Source organism: Choloepus didactylus, chromosome 7 (assembly GCF_015220235.1).
Source record: "Choloepus didactylus isolate mChoDid1 chromosome 7, mChoDid1.pri, whole genome shotgun sequence".
Taxonomy (NCBI): domain Eukaryota; kingdom Metazoa; phylum Chordata; class Mammalia; order Pilosa; family Megalonychidae; genus Choloepus; species Choloepus didactylus.
The window spans coordinates 145,244,279-145,258,316 of record NC_051313.1 but is presented as its reverse complement, the minus strand read 5'-3'; the positions used below and the strand labels follow the sequence as shown (position 1 = coordinate 145,258,316).

At 32.3% G+C, this 14,038-nt stretch overlaps 1 protein-coding gene across 4 annotated transcripts in view; it reads right to left on the bottom strand.

Moving 5' to 3' along the window:
- Window positions 1-14,038, bottom strand: part of SLC35B3 (solute carrier family 35 member B3) — a 28,131-nt gene that overhangs the window by 10,032 nt on the left and 4,061 nt on the right. For 3 of the 4 annotated variants that reach the window (XM_037842789.1, XM_037842791.1, XM_037842787.1), the window contains exons 3-8: window positions 11,773-11,894; window positions 8,179-8,333; window positions 6,650-6,757; window positions 3,687-3,784; window positions 1,655-1,747; window positions 1,141-1,252 (exon numbers count right to left, since the gene is read on the bottom strand). In XM_037842789.1, coding sequence (XP_037698717.1) covers window positions 1,141-1,252; window positions 1,655-1,747; window positions 3,687-3,784; window positions 6,650-6,757; window positions 8,179-8,333; window positions 11,773-11,894 — 688 coding nt within the window. The remainder of the gene's footprint in view (window positions 1-1,140; window positions 1,253-1,654; window positions 1,748-3,686; window positions 3,785-6,649; window positions 6,758-8,178; window positions 8,334-11,772; window positions 11,895-14,038) is intronic. The other variant, XM_037842788.1, reaches the window with a different exon arrangement.

Genomic DNA, 14,038 nt, shown 5'->3' with positions numbered 1-14,038 from the left:
AGGCTAAGTGTCTGACTTTGCAATCTTTCTTAAAGACATGAGATGACTTGAAAGATCACTGATGCAGCCTGACCTACAGTTCAATTTCCTCCATTTACCATTCGGAATGCAAACTCTGGAAAGGAGGGCCATATGTGAGCAAATGGAGAAAAGTCAGGAAGCAAATAATACTTCACAAAGGGGGAGGCATTTATTCATTTATTTAATTTAGTCTGTGGTATTAAAATAAGTATTTCCTGAAAATTATGAAAAACCCTAGTACATAGTATATATGCACTATGTATACAAATCCTACAGATCTCTGATAAGAGATGATCTGGTCCGACTCAGCTGTTTCACAAAAGAGAGAACTGAAGCCCAGAGAGGAGGAGCAACTTCTTCTGCAGGTCACATGTGATTAACTGTCAGGGCTGGGACTGGACTCTACATTTGCAGGCTTCACAGTGCAGTGTTCCTCATGACATTACAGGCTGCTCCAAGTACTGGGCCTCAGGGCTCTCTCTAGAGGAGACTCCTGGCACATTCATTATCTAGACTGTTCATTTCACAAACACGGGTAGCACTTTATGTCATCTGTTTCTCTCACTAGACTGTATAATCCTCTAAAGCAGAACAAATAACAAATTTTATTACTCTGAAGTGCCTTGCAAAGTCCCTGCACAGAGAAGATGCATAATAATTATTAGTGGCAAGAAAAGCTAATCTGGTTATTGTCCTAGAAAATAACAAATGAGAGCTCCAAAAAGCTTTGTTTAAAATATACCTACCATACTTAAAATGCAACAAAACTGAAATCTCAAATTATAAATTGAAAGCATACGAAGGTATTATTTTTCTCTGAAAGTCTTCATTCCATCACACCTTTTAATATATTTAATAGTCTTTTACTGTATTTAAAAATTACTATTTAGACAAATATATACATATGAGTTTAAACAATTAAAACCTCAAAATAAGAAATTAAGATCAAATATCATTTTCTTTGGAATTCTAAAGAAATATCAGAAGCCAAAATAAAACGGTGGAAATGACAATTTTCTTTTTTAATGAAGAATTGATGCTGCCTTTATCTTTTGGAAAAGAACATCAGAGAAGGTTTAAATGTTTATTTCATAACCTAAGCAAGTAAATCATTCCTACCTGTTACAGCAAGAAGTGCACCAAAAGTTTTAATCAAAGCCAGAACAAAGGAGATTCCGAAATACCCAGTGAGGGAAAAAACGAAAGCATAACCGTAGGTCCGAAATGGATTCTGCAACAAATAAAAAAATCCTGTTAGAAAAATGCAAAACAAACCCTGAGGTATTACAAATGAAATAAAACTATATTTAATCAACTTCTTGAGTAATAATAAGCCATTCAACAATGCAGTCAAGCAAAGATTCTTACTTAGTCTGATTTAATGGAAAAATAATGATGAAATTAAAAATTCACAACTTCTACACTATGAATAGTTAAAAATTAACTTATAGGGTACAGCAAGGGTAAAATAAATTTAAATATAAATCATTTCATTTCATAAAAAATTTTTGGTCAGCATATATTACATTAAGGGAGTTATCAAATTACCTCAAAAATAGCCTTTTTGAACAAAGGGAATTAGAAATACAGGGAAAACTATTTAATGGAAGATGTTTATGTGATTAGTGTTTACCTTTGAACAAAATGTTACTGCAGGGTGTAATCCACTAGTGCATGTCAATCCCAATAAAATGTACACAAAACCGATTGAATACGAATACAAAACCTAGAGTAGATAAAAATAAAGTGGAAAAAGTGCTATCAAACCAAAGGTGGAAAATTAAGGGTTTTCAATATATAGCTCAATTAATTCATTCAATTAAGTCTGTAGAACAAAACATTTCTAAAGTAATGCCAATGTTGCAATGTGGCCTATCTTTCTGAAAATGATGGGCTGATTCTGTTTCTAGGTCTACACCTTATTTGATGTATAAAATAAAAAAGCAGTTTCAATCCTTTCATATATGCTTACATATTCATCTCTTGCCTGGCTTAATTATGAATTCCAACATATTAAAATATAATGAAAATAAGCAGTGTATGGCATATCTGTTGCTTAATTTCTCTATTTTCCTACTGATCTTTCTATCTCAGTTTATTACATTCCTTGTAAACAACATCACCATCTGACTTAAATGCCTGCTGTGTGTCAAGAACTCTTAATCATTGTTCCCCAATTTTCAGATGAAGAAACTAAAATTGAGAAGTATTAAGTAATTTTTGCCAAATAGGTAGGGTAATGAATAAAGCTAGGATAAGACTGAGGCTATCTTATTCCAGAGCCTAGTCTCAACCATGGTATTACGTTAACTTCCTAACGACCTATACTTTCTTAATTCTCCCCTGAAATCATCCTCACATTATGTAAAAGAGTGTGGTTCTGATGATCAGGAAAACTCTTGGGTGAGATTACAGTACCTATTTCATTAGGGTCCACTTAAAGATGCCCCACTCTGTGCTGAGAAAATGACAGTAAAGAACTGTCCTCTATAACCTTAGGCAGTATGTCCCTTCTACTCAGCAAGGCAGTTGCTTATTACCTCCCTCCAAGCACCTCCAGGAAAATAACTTTCCTGTATATAAGTACCAACCAGTTGGAAAGTATACTGGAAGAAAAGATGTCATTTACAGTAACATCAGCAAAATGATGAAACACCTAGCAATAAGTTTAATCAGAAATGTGCTGGATTTACATGAAGAAATCCTCAAACATTTTTAAAAAATGGGACATTTATTAAAAAAAAAAACATTTGAATAAGAGGAAAGTCAAACCTTATTCTTGGACTGAAAGAATCAAGCGTATAGATGCCATTCTCCCAAAATTAATTTATAATTCTAGGCTTTACCAATTACAAGATCAATAGGATTTCTAGTTTATTTAGGAATATGAACACCCCAGAATAATTATTGGCAGTAATATTCTGAAAAAGAAAAGGAACAATGGTGGGCTAGTCCTAACAGACGGGGAAATGTAGGATAAAGTGGTTGTTATATGGTATTGGTGCAGAAATAAAGCCAAAAGAATACAATCCTGACCCCTATATTAGAATATGATAAAGAAGGGATTTAAAATCAGCTGGAAAATTGAATTGTTCAATAAATGGTTTTGGGATAAATGGATGGTCATCTGGAAGAATATAAAGAAAAATCCCAACATCATTTTACACCAAAAAAAAAAAAGGTTTGGATCAAAGACTTAATAAATAAGGAAATCATAAAACTAATAGACAACAGGGGTTAACTTTTATAATCTGAAAGTGGGAAAGCCCTTTTCAAGTGTGATACAAAGCCAGAAGCCATGATGGAAAAGACAGATAAACTGGATAAACTGGACTACATAAAAATTAGAATTTTCAAAATGGAAAATAACACAAAAACAAAGAAGGGAGAAAATACATAAATATTTTTTAATATGTAAAAAATTTTATAAATCAATGAGAAAAATTTTCTTAAATATTATAAAATAAGCACTTAGCAGTACTTCTTAGTGGTCTTTTTACTTTTTACCTTCCTATAAGGTTTCAATGTACTACTTTTAAGATCATGACGATAAACTTGTTGAAAAATGCAACGCAAGTTTTCAATACCATCAGCATTTCACAAAATAAAATACAACCCCATTTGTTAGTTTGTTTGATGTGAAGGAAAAGCACTAGAGTATTTACCATTTCTGAATTAGAAGCATTATGCAGTTTCATAGCTTTCTCTTGAACATTTCCAATGACAGCATCTGCACACAGTGCCAAGGAAATAAGGAACACACCTTCAAGAAGGCATAAGAAGAAAAAACTTTATTTTAACATATGAACTATCATCAGGTTTTACCAGAAATTTAACTGGGCTAAAAAACAAAAGCAGATCTTAAATCACATTTGCTCAGTAAAAGCTGTGTATTCTCATTCACAACCAGTTGTAATAGGGAAACAGGTGATGATACCAGAAAAAAACAAATATTAAATAACCAACACTAATAAATTGAGTTAATGCTGTCACTGCCATTATCAGGTTTCAATGTCATGCCAAATTTTACTTCTGCTTTTAACTTAGATTATATGTTTTAAAAAATACTGTATTATGTAAGTAGAGAAGAAACTCTTAGATATCTATTGGGACTGGTAGGTAGTTGGGCAGTTTGTTGAAAAATCAGACGAAGAGGAAAATCATCTTAAAAATACCTATATTACTAAAACACATTTCATTTACAACACATAAATGTGCATTCAGCTACCAACGTTCTTTCCTTTGAGTATGGGTCTTCTGACCAAGATTCTGCATTCTCTCTCATATCAACCACATTCATCACACATTCTCTATGATTTCCAAGTGCCAAAAACTTAAGCACTTCTGAAGCAATGTGAGTGCAGAATCCTTCCATATTTTTATGATTTCTCCCAATTTTTTACAGTTGTTCCACCCACAACTAATTCAAAAGTGATTTTATTGACTTGCCTTAACCAAATTGTTTCAATTAACTTAGTTTCCACAGAAATAATTTTTTCATTCATCTCAGTTTAAGTAATATTTATTACATAATTACAATAACTACAACTGGCATAAGCGAAACTGGGAATCAACACAATTCATTCTTGGTAAGCATACCAGAGGTGTGCATGCTTACTTGAGAAGCTGTCCGTCTATTTACTGAAAGTGTTTAGGATGTGTGTTCAACAGTCACAAGGCTTTACAGAAAGAATAAAGAGCAGCCTTGAGTCTGTGAGTCTGATGGGGTTTAAGGATTTGAGTTTTGTTTCTTTTCTTAATGTATAAGCAATCAGAGGTAATAGAAAAAATGTATGTACACATGTATGCACCTAAGTGAATTGAAAATCTTCAAATTTTCATACTGACTTTTCAATTTGGCTTTTTATTACCTAACTTTCATATTTATTACCTAATCAGACATTTTAGTCACTAAACTTGATTCTGTTTTTTTTTTAACTTGTTTTACATATTGAATCTATCTTCAAAAGACAATGGCCTGTTATTGAAGATCCTGAAAAGAATGTCTTAACTCCTCTAAGGATATTCAAAGACATTAGAGAAATATTTGGAGCAATGACAACAGCAGCATCAAAATACCTGAATTACATCCTGAAGGGGGTACATATAAACAGCTTTTTAACTTTTTTTTTTTTTTTTAACACACACCACCCAGTCCATCCAAAGTGTACAATCAATGGCTTTTGGTATAATCACAGTTATGCATTTACCACCACAAACCAATATGAGAATGTTTTACAGGGACATTTATTTGAATAAGTGAATTCTGGCATAAATAGTTTCTACATTCGAAGTTTTATTTCTATCTAAATAACCATCTCAATAGTTAGTTTCATCTTCTTTATAGCATACTCTTACAGATCAGGGATGAGGGTAAGTTCTCATCAATTATTCTTCATAAGGAAGTATTGCTTGGGTTCTAAGTCTTTTCAATTCAACTCAGATTCTAAACATACTGTAATACCTATTCTGCTTTTTAAAAATCTAAATTTGACCATGCAATAAATGACTAACCTTGCCCAAAGAAAGAGGTGGTTCTTTCCCAGTTCTTGGGAGTAAATATCCTCTAAGTCCTCTAAATGATTTCTTAACTTTGTTTAAATGTTCTTGCTTACCTGGCAGCCTTGGGCCACACCAGATAATTTATTCAAACAATATAATCTATGTTGGGGGTCTCAGATCATGCGGACAGTCTATGTTAAAATATGATTTGTGGTAAGGACCTTGGAGCTCCTGGTATCCGCTTCATCTCTGGAGTGGCTGGAAACTAAGGTCAACCATGTGGATGGCCAGCCAAGTTTCTATGAAACCAGCCCCCAATAAAAACTGGGTGCCAAGGCTACGGTGAGCCTCCCTGGTTGGCAGTACTGCATGTGCTGCCACACATCACTGCTGGGAAAATTAAGCACTGTTCACCCGACTGTCCCGGGAGAGGACACCTGGAAGGTCATGCCTAGAACTCTCCTGGATCCTGTACTATGGCGTCTCTTCTCTTTGCTGATTTTAATTGGTATTCTTATGCTGTGATAAACTGTAAACATTAGTATCACAGCTTTTTTGAGTTCTTGGAGTCCTTCCAGCAAATCACTGATCCTGAGGGTGGTCTTGCGGACCTTCGAACTGCAATGAATTACAGAATTCTGTATAGCACACCATGGAGAATACTGTTAATGGTGGAAGCTTTAAGCAGTTTCAAGTTGTAACCATATTTATATTATACAGTTTAATCAGGAAGCACAGATTCACTTTGCTTTATTAACTGAAACAATGGCATGAAAACTTGCAAGTTTCAAAGTTTTTATAAACATAAGAATAAAAACAATTTAAGTCCCCTATGATTCATTTATACATTTCCAATTAAACTCCTAAGAATTTATCATTTACTTGGTATCTGAAGATTCTGACTGGGCAAACAGCCCCTTGTTATGTCAAAATGCAAGAGTACTAACAACAAGTATTACATATCCAGAGTTGTGATACCTTTACAATATTTCATATGGGAAGTCTGAAAGCTTCAGGTTAGACTGAGAATCACAGAAGTCACACCATCACTTAAAATATGAAATTTTAAAAATACTTAATCTAAACAAAAATGCCTATAATCTGGGAATAAACATAAATTCCTTACCTGTCAGGTTGAAATTTGGTGCAATGGTGCTGTCAGCTAGGGTAAACCATATTAGGCCCAGGCTCATGCATAGTGCAGCAGACACATCTGCAACGTTATAACGCTTTCCTTTGAGAAATAAATGCAGGTTAACCTTGTTTCGCAAACACCACCCAGCAAAGTTTTAGAACTATCTGTTTAGCCAAGAAAAGCTTTTTATAGCCAATGTCAAAAATGTATGAAGAACATTCATGTCAAGGCCATGAGATAGACGGGGAAGGTTTTCTGAAGATTAAACTACCAGTGAGCACCAACATGTTCTGTTGGTGAATTAGAAAGGAGCTTATCCTACCTTACCTGTTGTCAGTGAGTAAATACATGTAACTTTATAGAAAACTGAGAGCAAGAATACTGGGCATCCACACACATTTAAAAATTTCATGCAAATTAGTACCTCTTTTACTTTCTGTATAATACAAGGCAATGCATTTTCTTGTATTCTCAAAGTTTACAAAATAACTAGAGTAATGAGAATCAGGTTATATAACTATTTAATTTTATAAATATCATAATCAAAAAACTTCTAGATAGGCTTAATGATATATATATATATAAAAAATTCTCTCTATATATAATTCTATATATATAATTCTAGGTAGAATTACCTATATTTTAGTATATCCACATTTAAAAACTGAAAGCATCTAGTGTAACATTTTATAAGAATTGGAAGGCAATATCACACATGCCCTGTCAGTTAGGATGTTTAAATGTGTATTTTAACAGGTACTGAGGACAATTTTTTTCCTGGGTGAATAGTTATCCTGAAATTATATATGAAGTAGTTGACATACACATTTTCATTTTAAAAGGCTTATATTGGGAAGGCATTTAATGCATAAAATGAAGTCAGGCTGAATACGAACTTAAGTGATACGGAAACACTTGATTAACACATGAATATTTCCAAGATTGCTAATATGAGCAACACAAAGTGTTCCACCACTTGTTGCTATCACTGCCTCCTCTTATACTTGAATTTCCACATAGCTTGTAACTTGGTGGGGATCTAAGAAGTCAGGTAGGTTGGTTAAAAAAAAAAAAGCAGTTCTGTTCTTGGTTAACCTTTACTTCAACATGAGAACTGTCCATTTTTATAATGGAAGTAGACAGGGGATCCCTGAAGAATAGAATGAAAGAATTGAAAAAGGAGCTTTCCAGGTATTTCTGAGGTAGGCTTTTGAAATATGAATACATTATTTTTGGAAATGTGGTAGATTCCGAGGCTAAAAGAATAAAATAAAAAAACCAATATGCTACTTTTACTTTTCAGGAGTTCAAATTATTGATTTCCAATATCTGCGTTTATCACAGAAGTATGAGTTTTAATAATATAATAATACCTGTTTTTCAAGATATCACTCAGAATTTTTACAATATCTAGAATACTCAATGAAAAAATTAATCAAAGTTTAATATTTTTCCTAATGCTAGATGCCATAACATATCCTATTAGTTTTAAACAGTATGAAAATATATCATTACTATACCTTGAATAAAAACTCCTCCTAGCATAACAGGAATCAATTTGCAGCACTTGAAGATGACTTGGGTAGGATAATTCAGGTAGCCCAAGGAAGTATTTGATAACCCCATAGTACCCACAGTTAGAAAAGCTATTATCATGTAGGTTTTTCCTGGTATTCTGTAAAAGACAATTTTTAAAACCTTCATTTTGAGATCCAAATCATACTACTGTAAGATAATGTGTTTACAATGTGTTTTGTAAATGTCTAATTACTTTTCTAATTTCTGATTAATGTTTCTAGAAATACTGGTAAAAATTTCACTATTCTTAAAGTTATAATGCTGTTTACTTGTATAAAAGAATACTGGGGAAATAATAATTCACTTTTATTTAATCAATCATTAATGACAACTCTCAACTGTGTGAAAAGAGAGTTAGATTGTCACTGAAGGCATAAATGTTGATTTTTTAACATCAGTTCTAGCTACAGATAAAATCTATTTGATTACATTTAGAAAAAATAAGTTGATTTTGTTTTTTTAAAAATTGGCCTCTGTTATGGTAAAAAGCTCCTGGACTAATTCTTAACTTCTAAGTTGTTGTTCTGTTTCCTAACATTTCCATCTAGCATTAGGAAAAATCATCTGTCCATTCTGCAATAATATGACCTGAGCAGAAGTTCTCTAGAAGAGGTACCAGGTGGCTTAAAACTCTAGATCAACATCTGTATTACAACATCCTATGAATCATTCTTATATTCATAGGATCATCACTATATTCTATATAATGTTACTATAATCACCTTTAAGATGAGGAATCAGACTCTGTCCTCATCATCCCAAATCTTTCACTTTTGGTTCTCTCTGAATTTCCTAAAGGAGATTCTCAACTGGACATCTTTAGAGTTGTAAGCTATTATTGTGAGCATATGCTAACTCTGACTAGTTTACGGTCAAAAAGAATCATCTTGTACATTGGTGTGAATAACACAAATGGCTAACACAATGAAGCACTATTCACCTAATCTGATTATGCTGCATCCTTAGATCTAATTTCCATTTTGGGATCTGTATTCATATTTAAATCAAGGAAAAAGAATTCCTCCATTTCTCTTTATGGTCAAATATAAGGTAAAATAATTTACAGGAAAAATTCATTTAGAATGCTTCATTTACATTTGCATTTCAATTTGAGGCCTTTCCTATTTAACTCCTAATACAGGAGTCAACATTTAAAATCCAAGTGGAAATAATTTGGCATGCCTGCATGCACCAGTGTACACAGACACAGTTAAATGCTGTCTGTGGGGTTTAATCCTTAGTGGTACATCATCAGTGACGGAGGACTGCACTAATTCTCCAGGCAGTGATAAAAGTCACAGTACTCAAATTTCCTCACGGACAAATTGCAAACGGGGGCCAGAAAATAAAAGTGCAAGTCAGAAAAATCACAAGAAATAAAGATTAGAAAAAGCAGCAGAGTAAAGGGAGTAAGAATATCAGCCTGAAATTCAGAAGACCTAAAAAAAAGGTTCCAACATTGACAGCAACTTGCCATATAATTTCATGAAAATCCCAGCCCTCCTTTAGGTTTTTGTTTTCTCATTGGTAAAATAAGGAAGCTAGGTTTCATCCTCTCACCTATAAGATGCTCACTGTTTCTATTTTATTAAGTATTGCAATTGCTTTTTCAAAAATGGTGGAAAAATGGTAACCTTAATACATACCCTTCAAAACCAACTTGATAGCTCTCCTTTATTAAAAACTCACTCAAGGTAATTAACAGTAAAGTTACGAGGTAACCTAAGTAGTATACTTAGGGTATCAGTGCTTTACCACACATTACTACGTGTTTTATCCTTAAAACAATTTAAGAAACTTCCCTGAGGTCTTGATAGGGCCAATAAAGAGGAAATACCCAGACCCAAACCCATGTTTCCTGACTCAGCTACACCAGTATTTCTATGAACACAGGAAGAAAGAAAAACATGAAGCAAAGGACTGGCTAATTAAAAGTCTAAAAAGCAGTGCCACTTTAACAAATAAAATTCAGAAATGCGAATATGTGATTGGGCATATTTTCACCATATCTTTAAGACTTCTTTTTATTTTAAAAAGATTTTTAATGTGCCTTCGAATGAAATGGTTTCAAATTTATAATTGTATTTTATTATAAGTCTACACATTTTCCTTCCAAATTCCCTCATTCATGCTTACACCAAACACAAATGATTTTATTTTTAAATATGGTATGGTCAGATAGTTTAAATGTTGGGATAAACATGGTTTGAGGCCCATTCCCTATCTCATTTGGGTAAGGAGGTGTTACTTTTTGAAATTTAACAGAAGATGCATTATCCTTGTAACACTTTTCATTTCATAAAGGCAGCCCTGGTTTCTTTTATCATTATCCTTGTAACACTTTTCATTTCATAAAGGCAGCCCTGGTTTCTTTTATCTTAGGGCTAATCAGAGGTCCCATAGTTTGTAGCTTCCTTAAAAATTAGTCTTGGCAGATATAGTTAATTACTTTCTGTAATTAACTAAATCCTGTAGAGTTTCAAAGCACGAAAATCATGAAGAAGGTTTCTTCAGATTCAAACATTTTTACTATCACTGCTATAACAATGTATTTTCAATAAAGAAAGGTTGGGAGGTACAATTAGACCCATGAAGAAACACTGGTGTTACAGATTTGAATATATAAAATTTTAGTTATTTTCATATAAACTTCAAAACAATTTTATATTAAAAAAAACTGATGATGAAAAATTTTAATTTTCATTAAAAATTCATATTAATGAAGAGAAAATCTAGGTATTACAATTCCTTATTACATTTAAACTGCTCAATATATACATGAAACATTTACATAATGGGTGTGATAAAATTGGATAACCATACTTACATTTCCCAAAAATATTTCATCTTCAAATTCCTGTTTTCCATTTATAATCAGACTATGTTTTTATTGCATATTGTTCCATATGCCATCAAAAATATTTGAAGCTATTACTCAAATCTAGATATTTATTAAAAAAAAAAAGCCCTTTTGGTTTTGATGAAAAGAAGGTTAATAAAGATGTTTTCCTAATATCTAAGAATGTAATCTTAGCCACTGGACATTATACACATGACAATGTTAGAATATATTCCATAAAATAAAACATTAACTACACATTTAAAAACCACTATAAAACAGGTACGGAAATATCACTGTTATTAGCAGCCTTGTAAACCTTTCAGCAATCACATCTCTTTCAATGAAATTTATAAAATCTCAGAGAGCATCTGAGTACTTCCTTCTGTTTTAAGAAGATATAACTTCTCTAGGTTGAGCTGAAACTATTTTTTGTTCTTTGGTGACATTACACTTAGAGAGAGAGGCCTCACTTTATTTCAGTGCATAAATAAAGGAAATATAAATATGTACTATTTTAAAGCAAACTGATTATATTGGTAAAGATTCTTGGGTATTAGGTATGTTTATTAATGGGGCATGTACATCTTCTGCATAATAGACTCTGTATGCCTAAAAAGTAAAACTGAAAAGAAGAAAAAAGACTCAACTACTACTAGCAAACTTAACTATCAAAAAATAAAAACAAACCACATACCTTCTCCTTTTGTCCTGAATAAGCTGAAGTTCTATTAGGCCAAATATGGAGTAAAACCCAAACTGCACTAAAGTAAGGTACCAGCCATAGGACTTAAAACCCTCCACTGAAAATATCAATTCCTGTCAAAAAAATAAATACTGTTAAGTTCAAGGGACAGACCAATTTTCCCAAAATAATGAATTCCTTTAAATACGTTTTAAAAGAGACCAAGCTCCACCCCCCACCCCCACCCCCTCCCAAATATCAAATCACAGGGCTTCTTAGAAATAAATTAGAGAAGTAGAAGACCTCTTCGAAGAACTGACACTAGACACAGGTATGAAAATCAGCAGAAAAATAAAGGGGCTGAGGGTTCTAGGATAGCAATGTAACACCATTCTACACTTGAAAGAGCTATCAAAAGCAATGAGAAGAGTAGCTGGTTCATGAAGCCATTTATTACATAAAAAGCATTATTTCATTAGAAGTCTATCATCTCAGGTCTGTTTATAGGAACAACATGAATCTATGCAAACAGATATCTGAGGATGTTTGAAATTCTGTGCCACAGATTATATCACACTTCTCTTCACAGAGGGAATGGTTAATTTGGCTGAACATCATGTTTTATTATGAAGTAACATTTATATCAACTGTTCATTACAAGCTATTCTTAGTAAATTAAAAGTTAGTTTAATAAGTTATTTGGCATAATTTTAATTGAATAATTTAAACTTTCCACTAAATTTGCATTACCCTTATATTCAACTACATTTAAATAACTTAAAATAGATGAAATTTATGGATACATTTCTTTTCAAAGAAAAACTAAACACAGCCTCTAAACAGACACTGAACCAGATTTTGTACATTTAAGATGCTGTAAAATTTCCTAAATTGTTAAACTGTATGTTCTAGAAAGTCTGCAAGGTATTCAAGATTTTTCTGGTTTATGAGCTATAAAACATGAAAATAGCCCTACTAAATATTTTGGTATTCAGATAAATATTTTTCTATATATGACTAACAGCTCATTCATTACCAACCCCCATTTTCTTTGAACTATTTTAATATGCAATTATATGTGGAGTTAGCAGGAACATCAGTTTTTACAAGGTGAAAGTGGTAATGTTACAAACATAATTATCAATGTTTTATGTAATTTTAAAAGAAACTGCATACACCAATTAGGAATTAACATCTCTGCTCATTAAGAAAACAGACAAAAAGAATGAAATCTGTAGGGCAAATTTCCAACTCATTTTTCTTTGCAATAGCTGTTTGGTAGCAATGGTTTTTTGAAAGTAAAAAATGCTTATCAATAAGGAATTTCAAATTTATTTGAAAGAAATTTATTTTCTAATGGTTCTTCACTGTAATATCAATTTTTATATCATCTTCTAGTGGAGAATACAATTTTTTTTATAAATATTAAGACTTTTAGTTGTTTTTATTTGCTTTATACTAATACACCTCAAAGTATTCTTGCAGGCTAAGAACTAGTTACATTCCTATCTTTATTTATACTTTATATTTCAGTAAGACAATAAAAAAATTACAGTAATTTTAAATACCACTCTATCTTAATATTAAAAAATATGTGAAACAGAATAGTTTATGAAAATACACCACTTTCCTTTTCTTGAATGACAAATGTTCCCTCATATTAGGAAGTTACATAAAAAACCAAAGTTGGTATTCACTAATGAACTATTAATAAAATTGGTTTCCATTCGAACATTCCTGTTTACAATAGCCCGGATCCTTACCCAGCCAGCCAATGACTTTGAAGGTCAGGAACTTGCTGGTAGTTAAATTATACAATTCCTAATGCAATGCCAGTATGTGACAAACTATTGCAACTTTGGAAATATTTTGCACAGGCAAAAATTACAGAAAAGTAAGAGAACACAATAGTGTTTAAAAATATTCAATTATTACAGGATTAAAAAGTTCATAGGGCTTTCAGCAGAGGTGCACTATGATCAAAATTCATATTGAGCTGTGTGAAAGATGGATCAGAAACGGAAGAAGAGATTATAGCAAGTTACTTTAGTAATCTAGGCAAGAGAAAACAGCTGTTTGATGGTAGGGTGGGAAACACTGAATATATTTATGAATGTAGAATGTGAGGAAAAGGAAAGAGTCTAACTTCCCGATTTTTGGCTTCTGTGACTGTGTTTAATAGTTGGTACTGTAAAGTGAGATTGGGAATATAGAGGAAGAAGAGGTTTGTTTTGGAGGGAAAATATTAAATACTCAAATTAAAGTAAATCTTTAATTA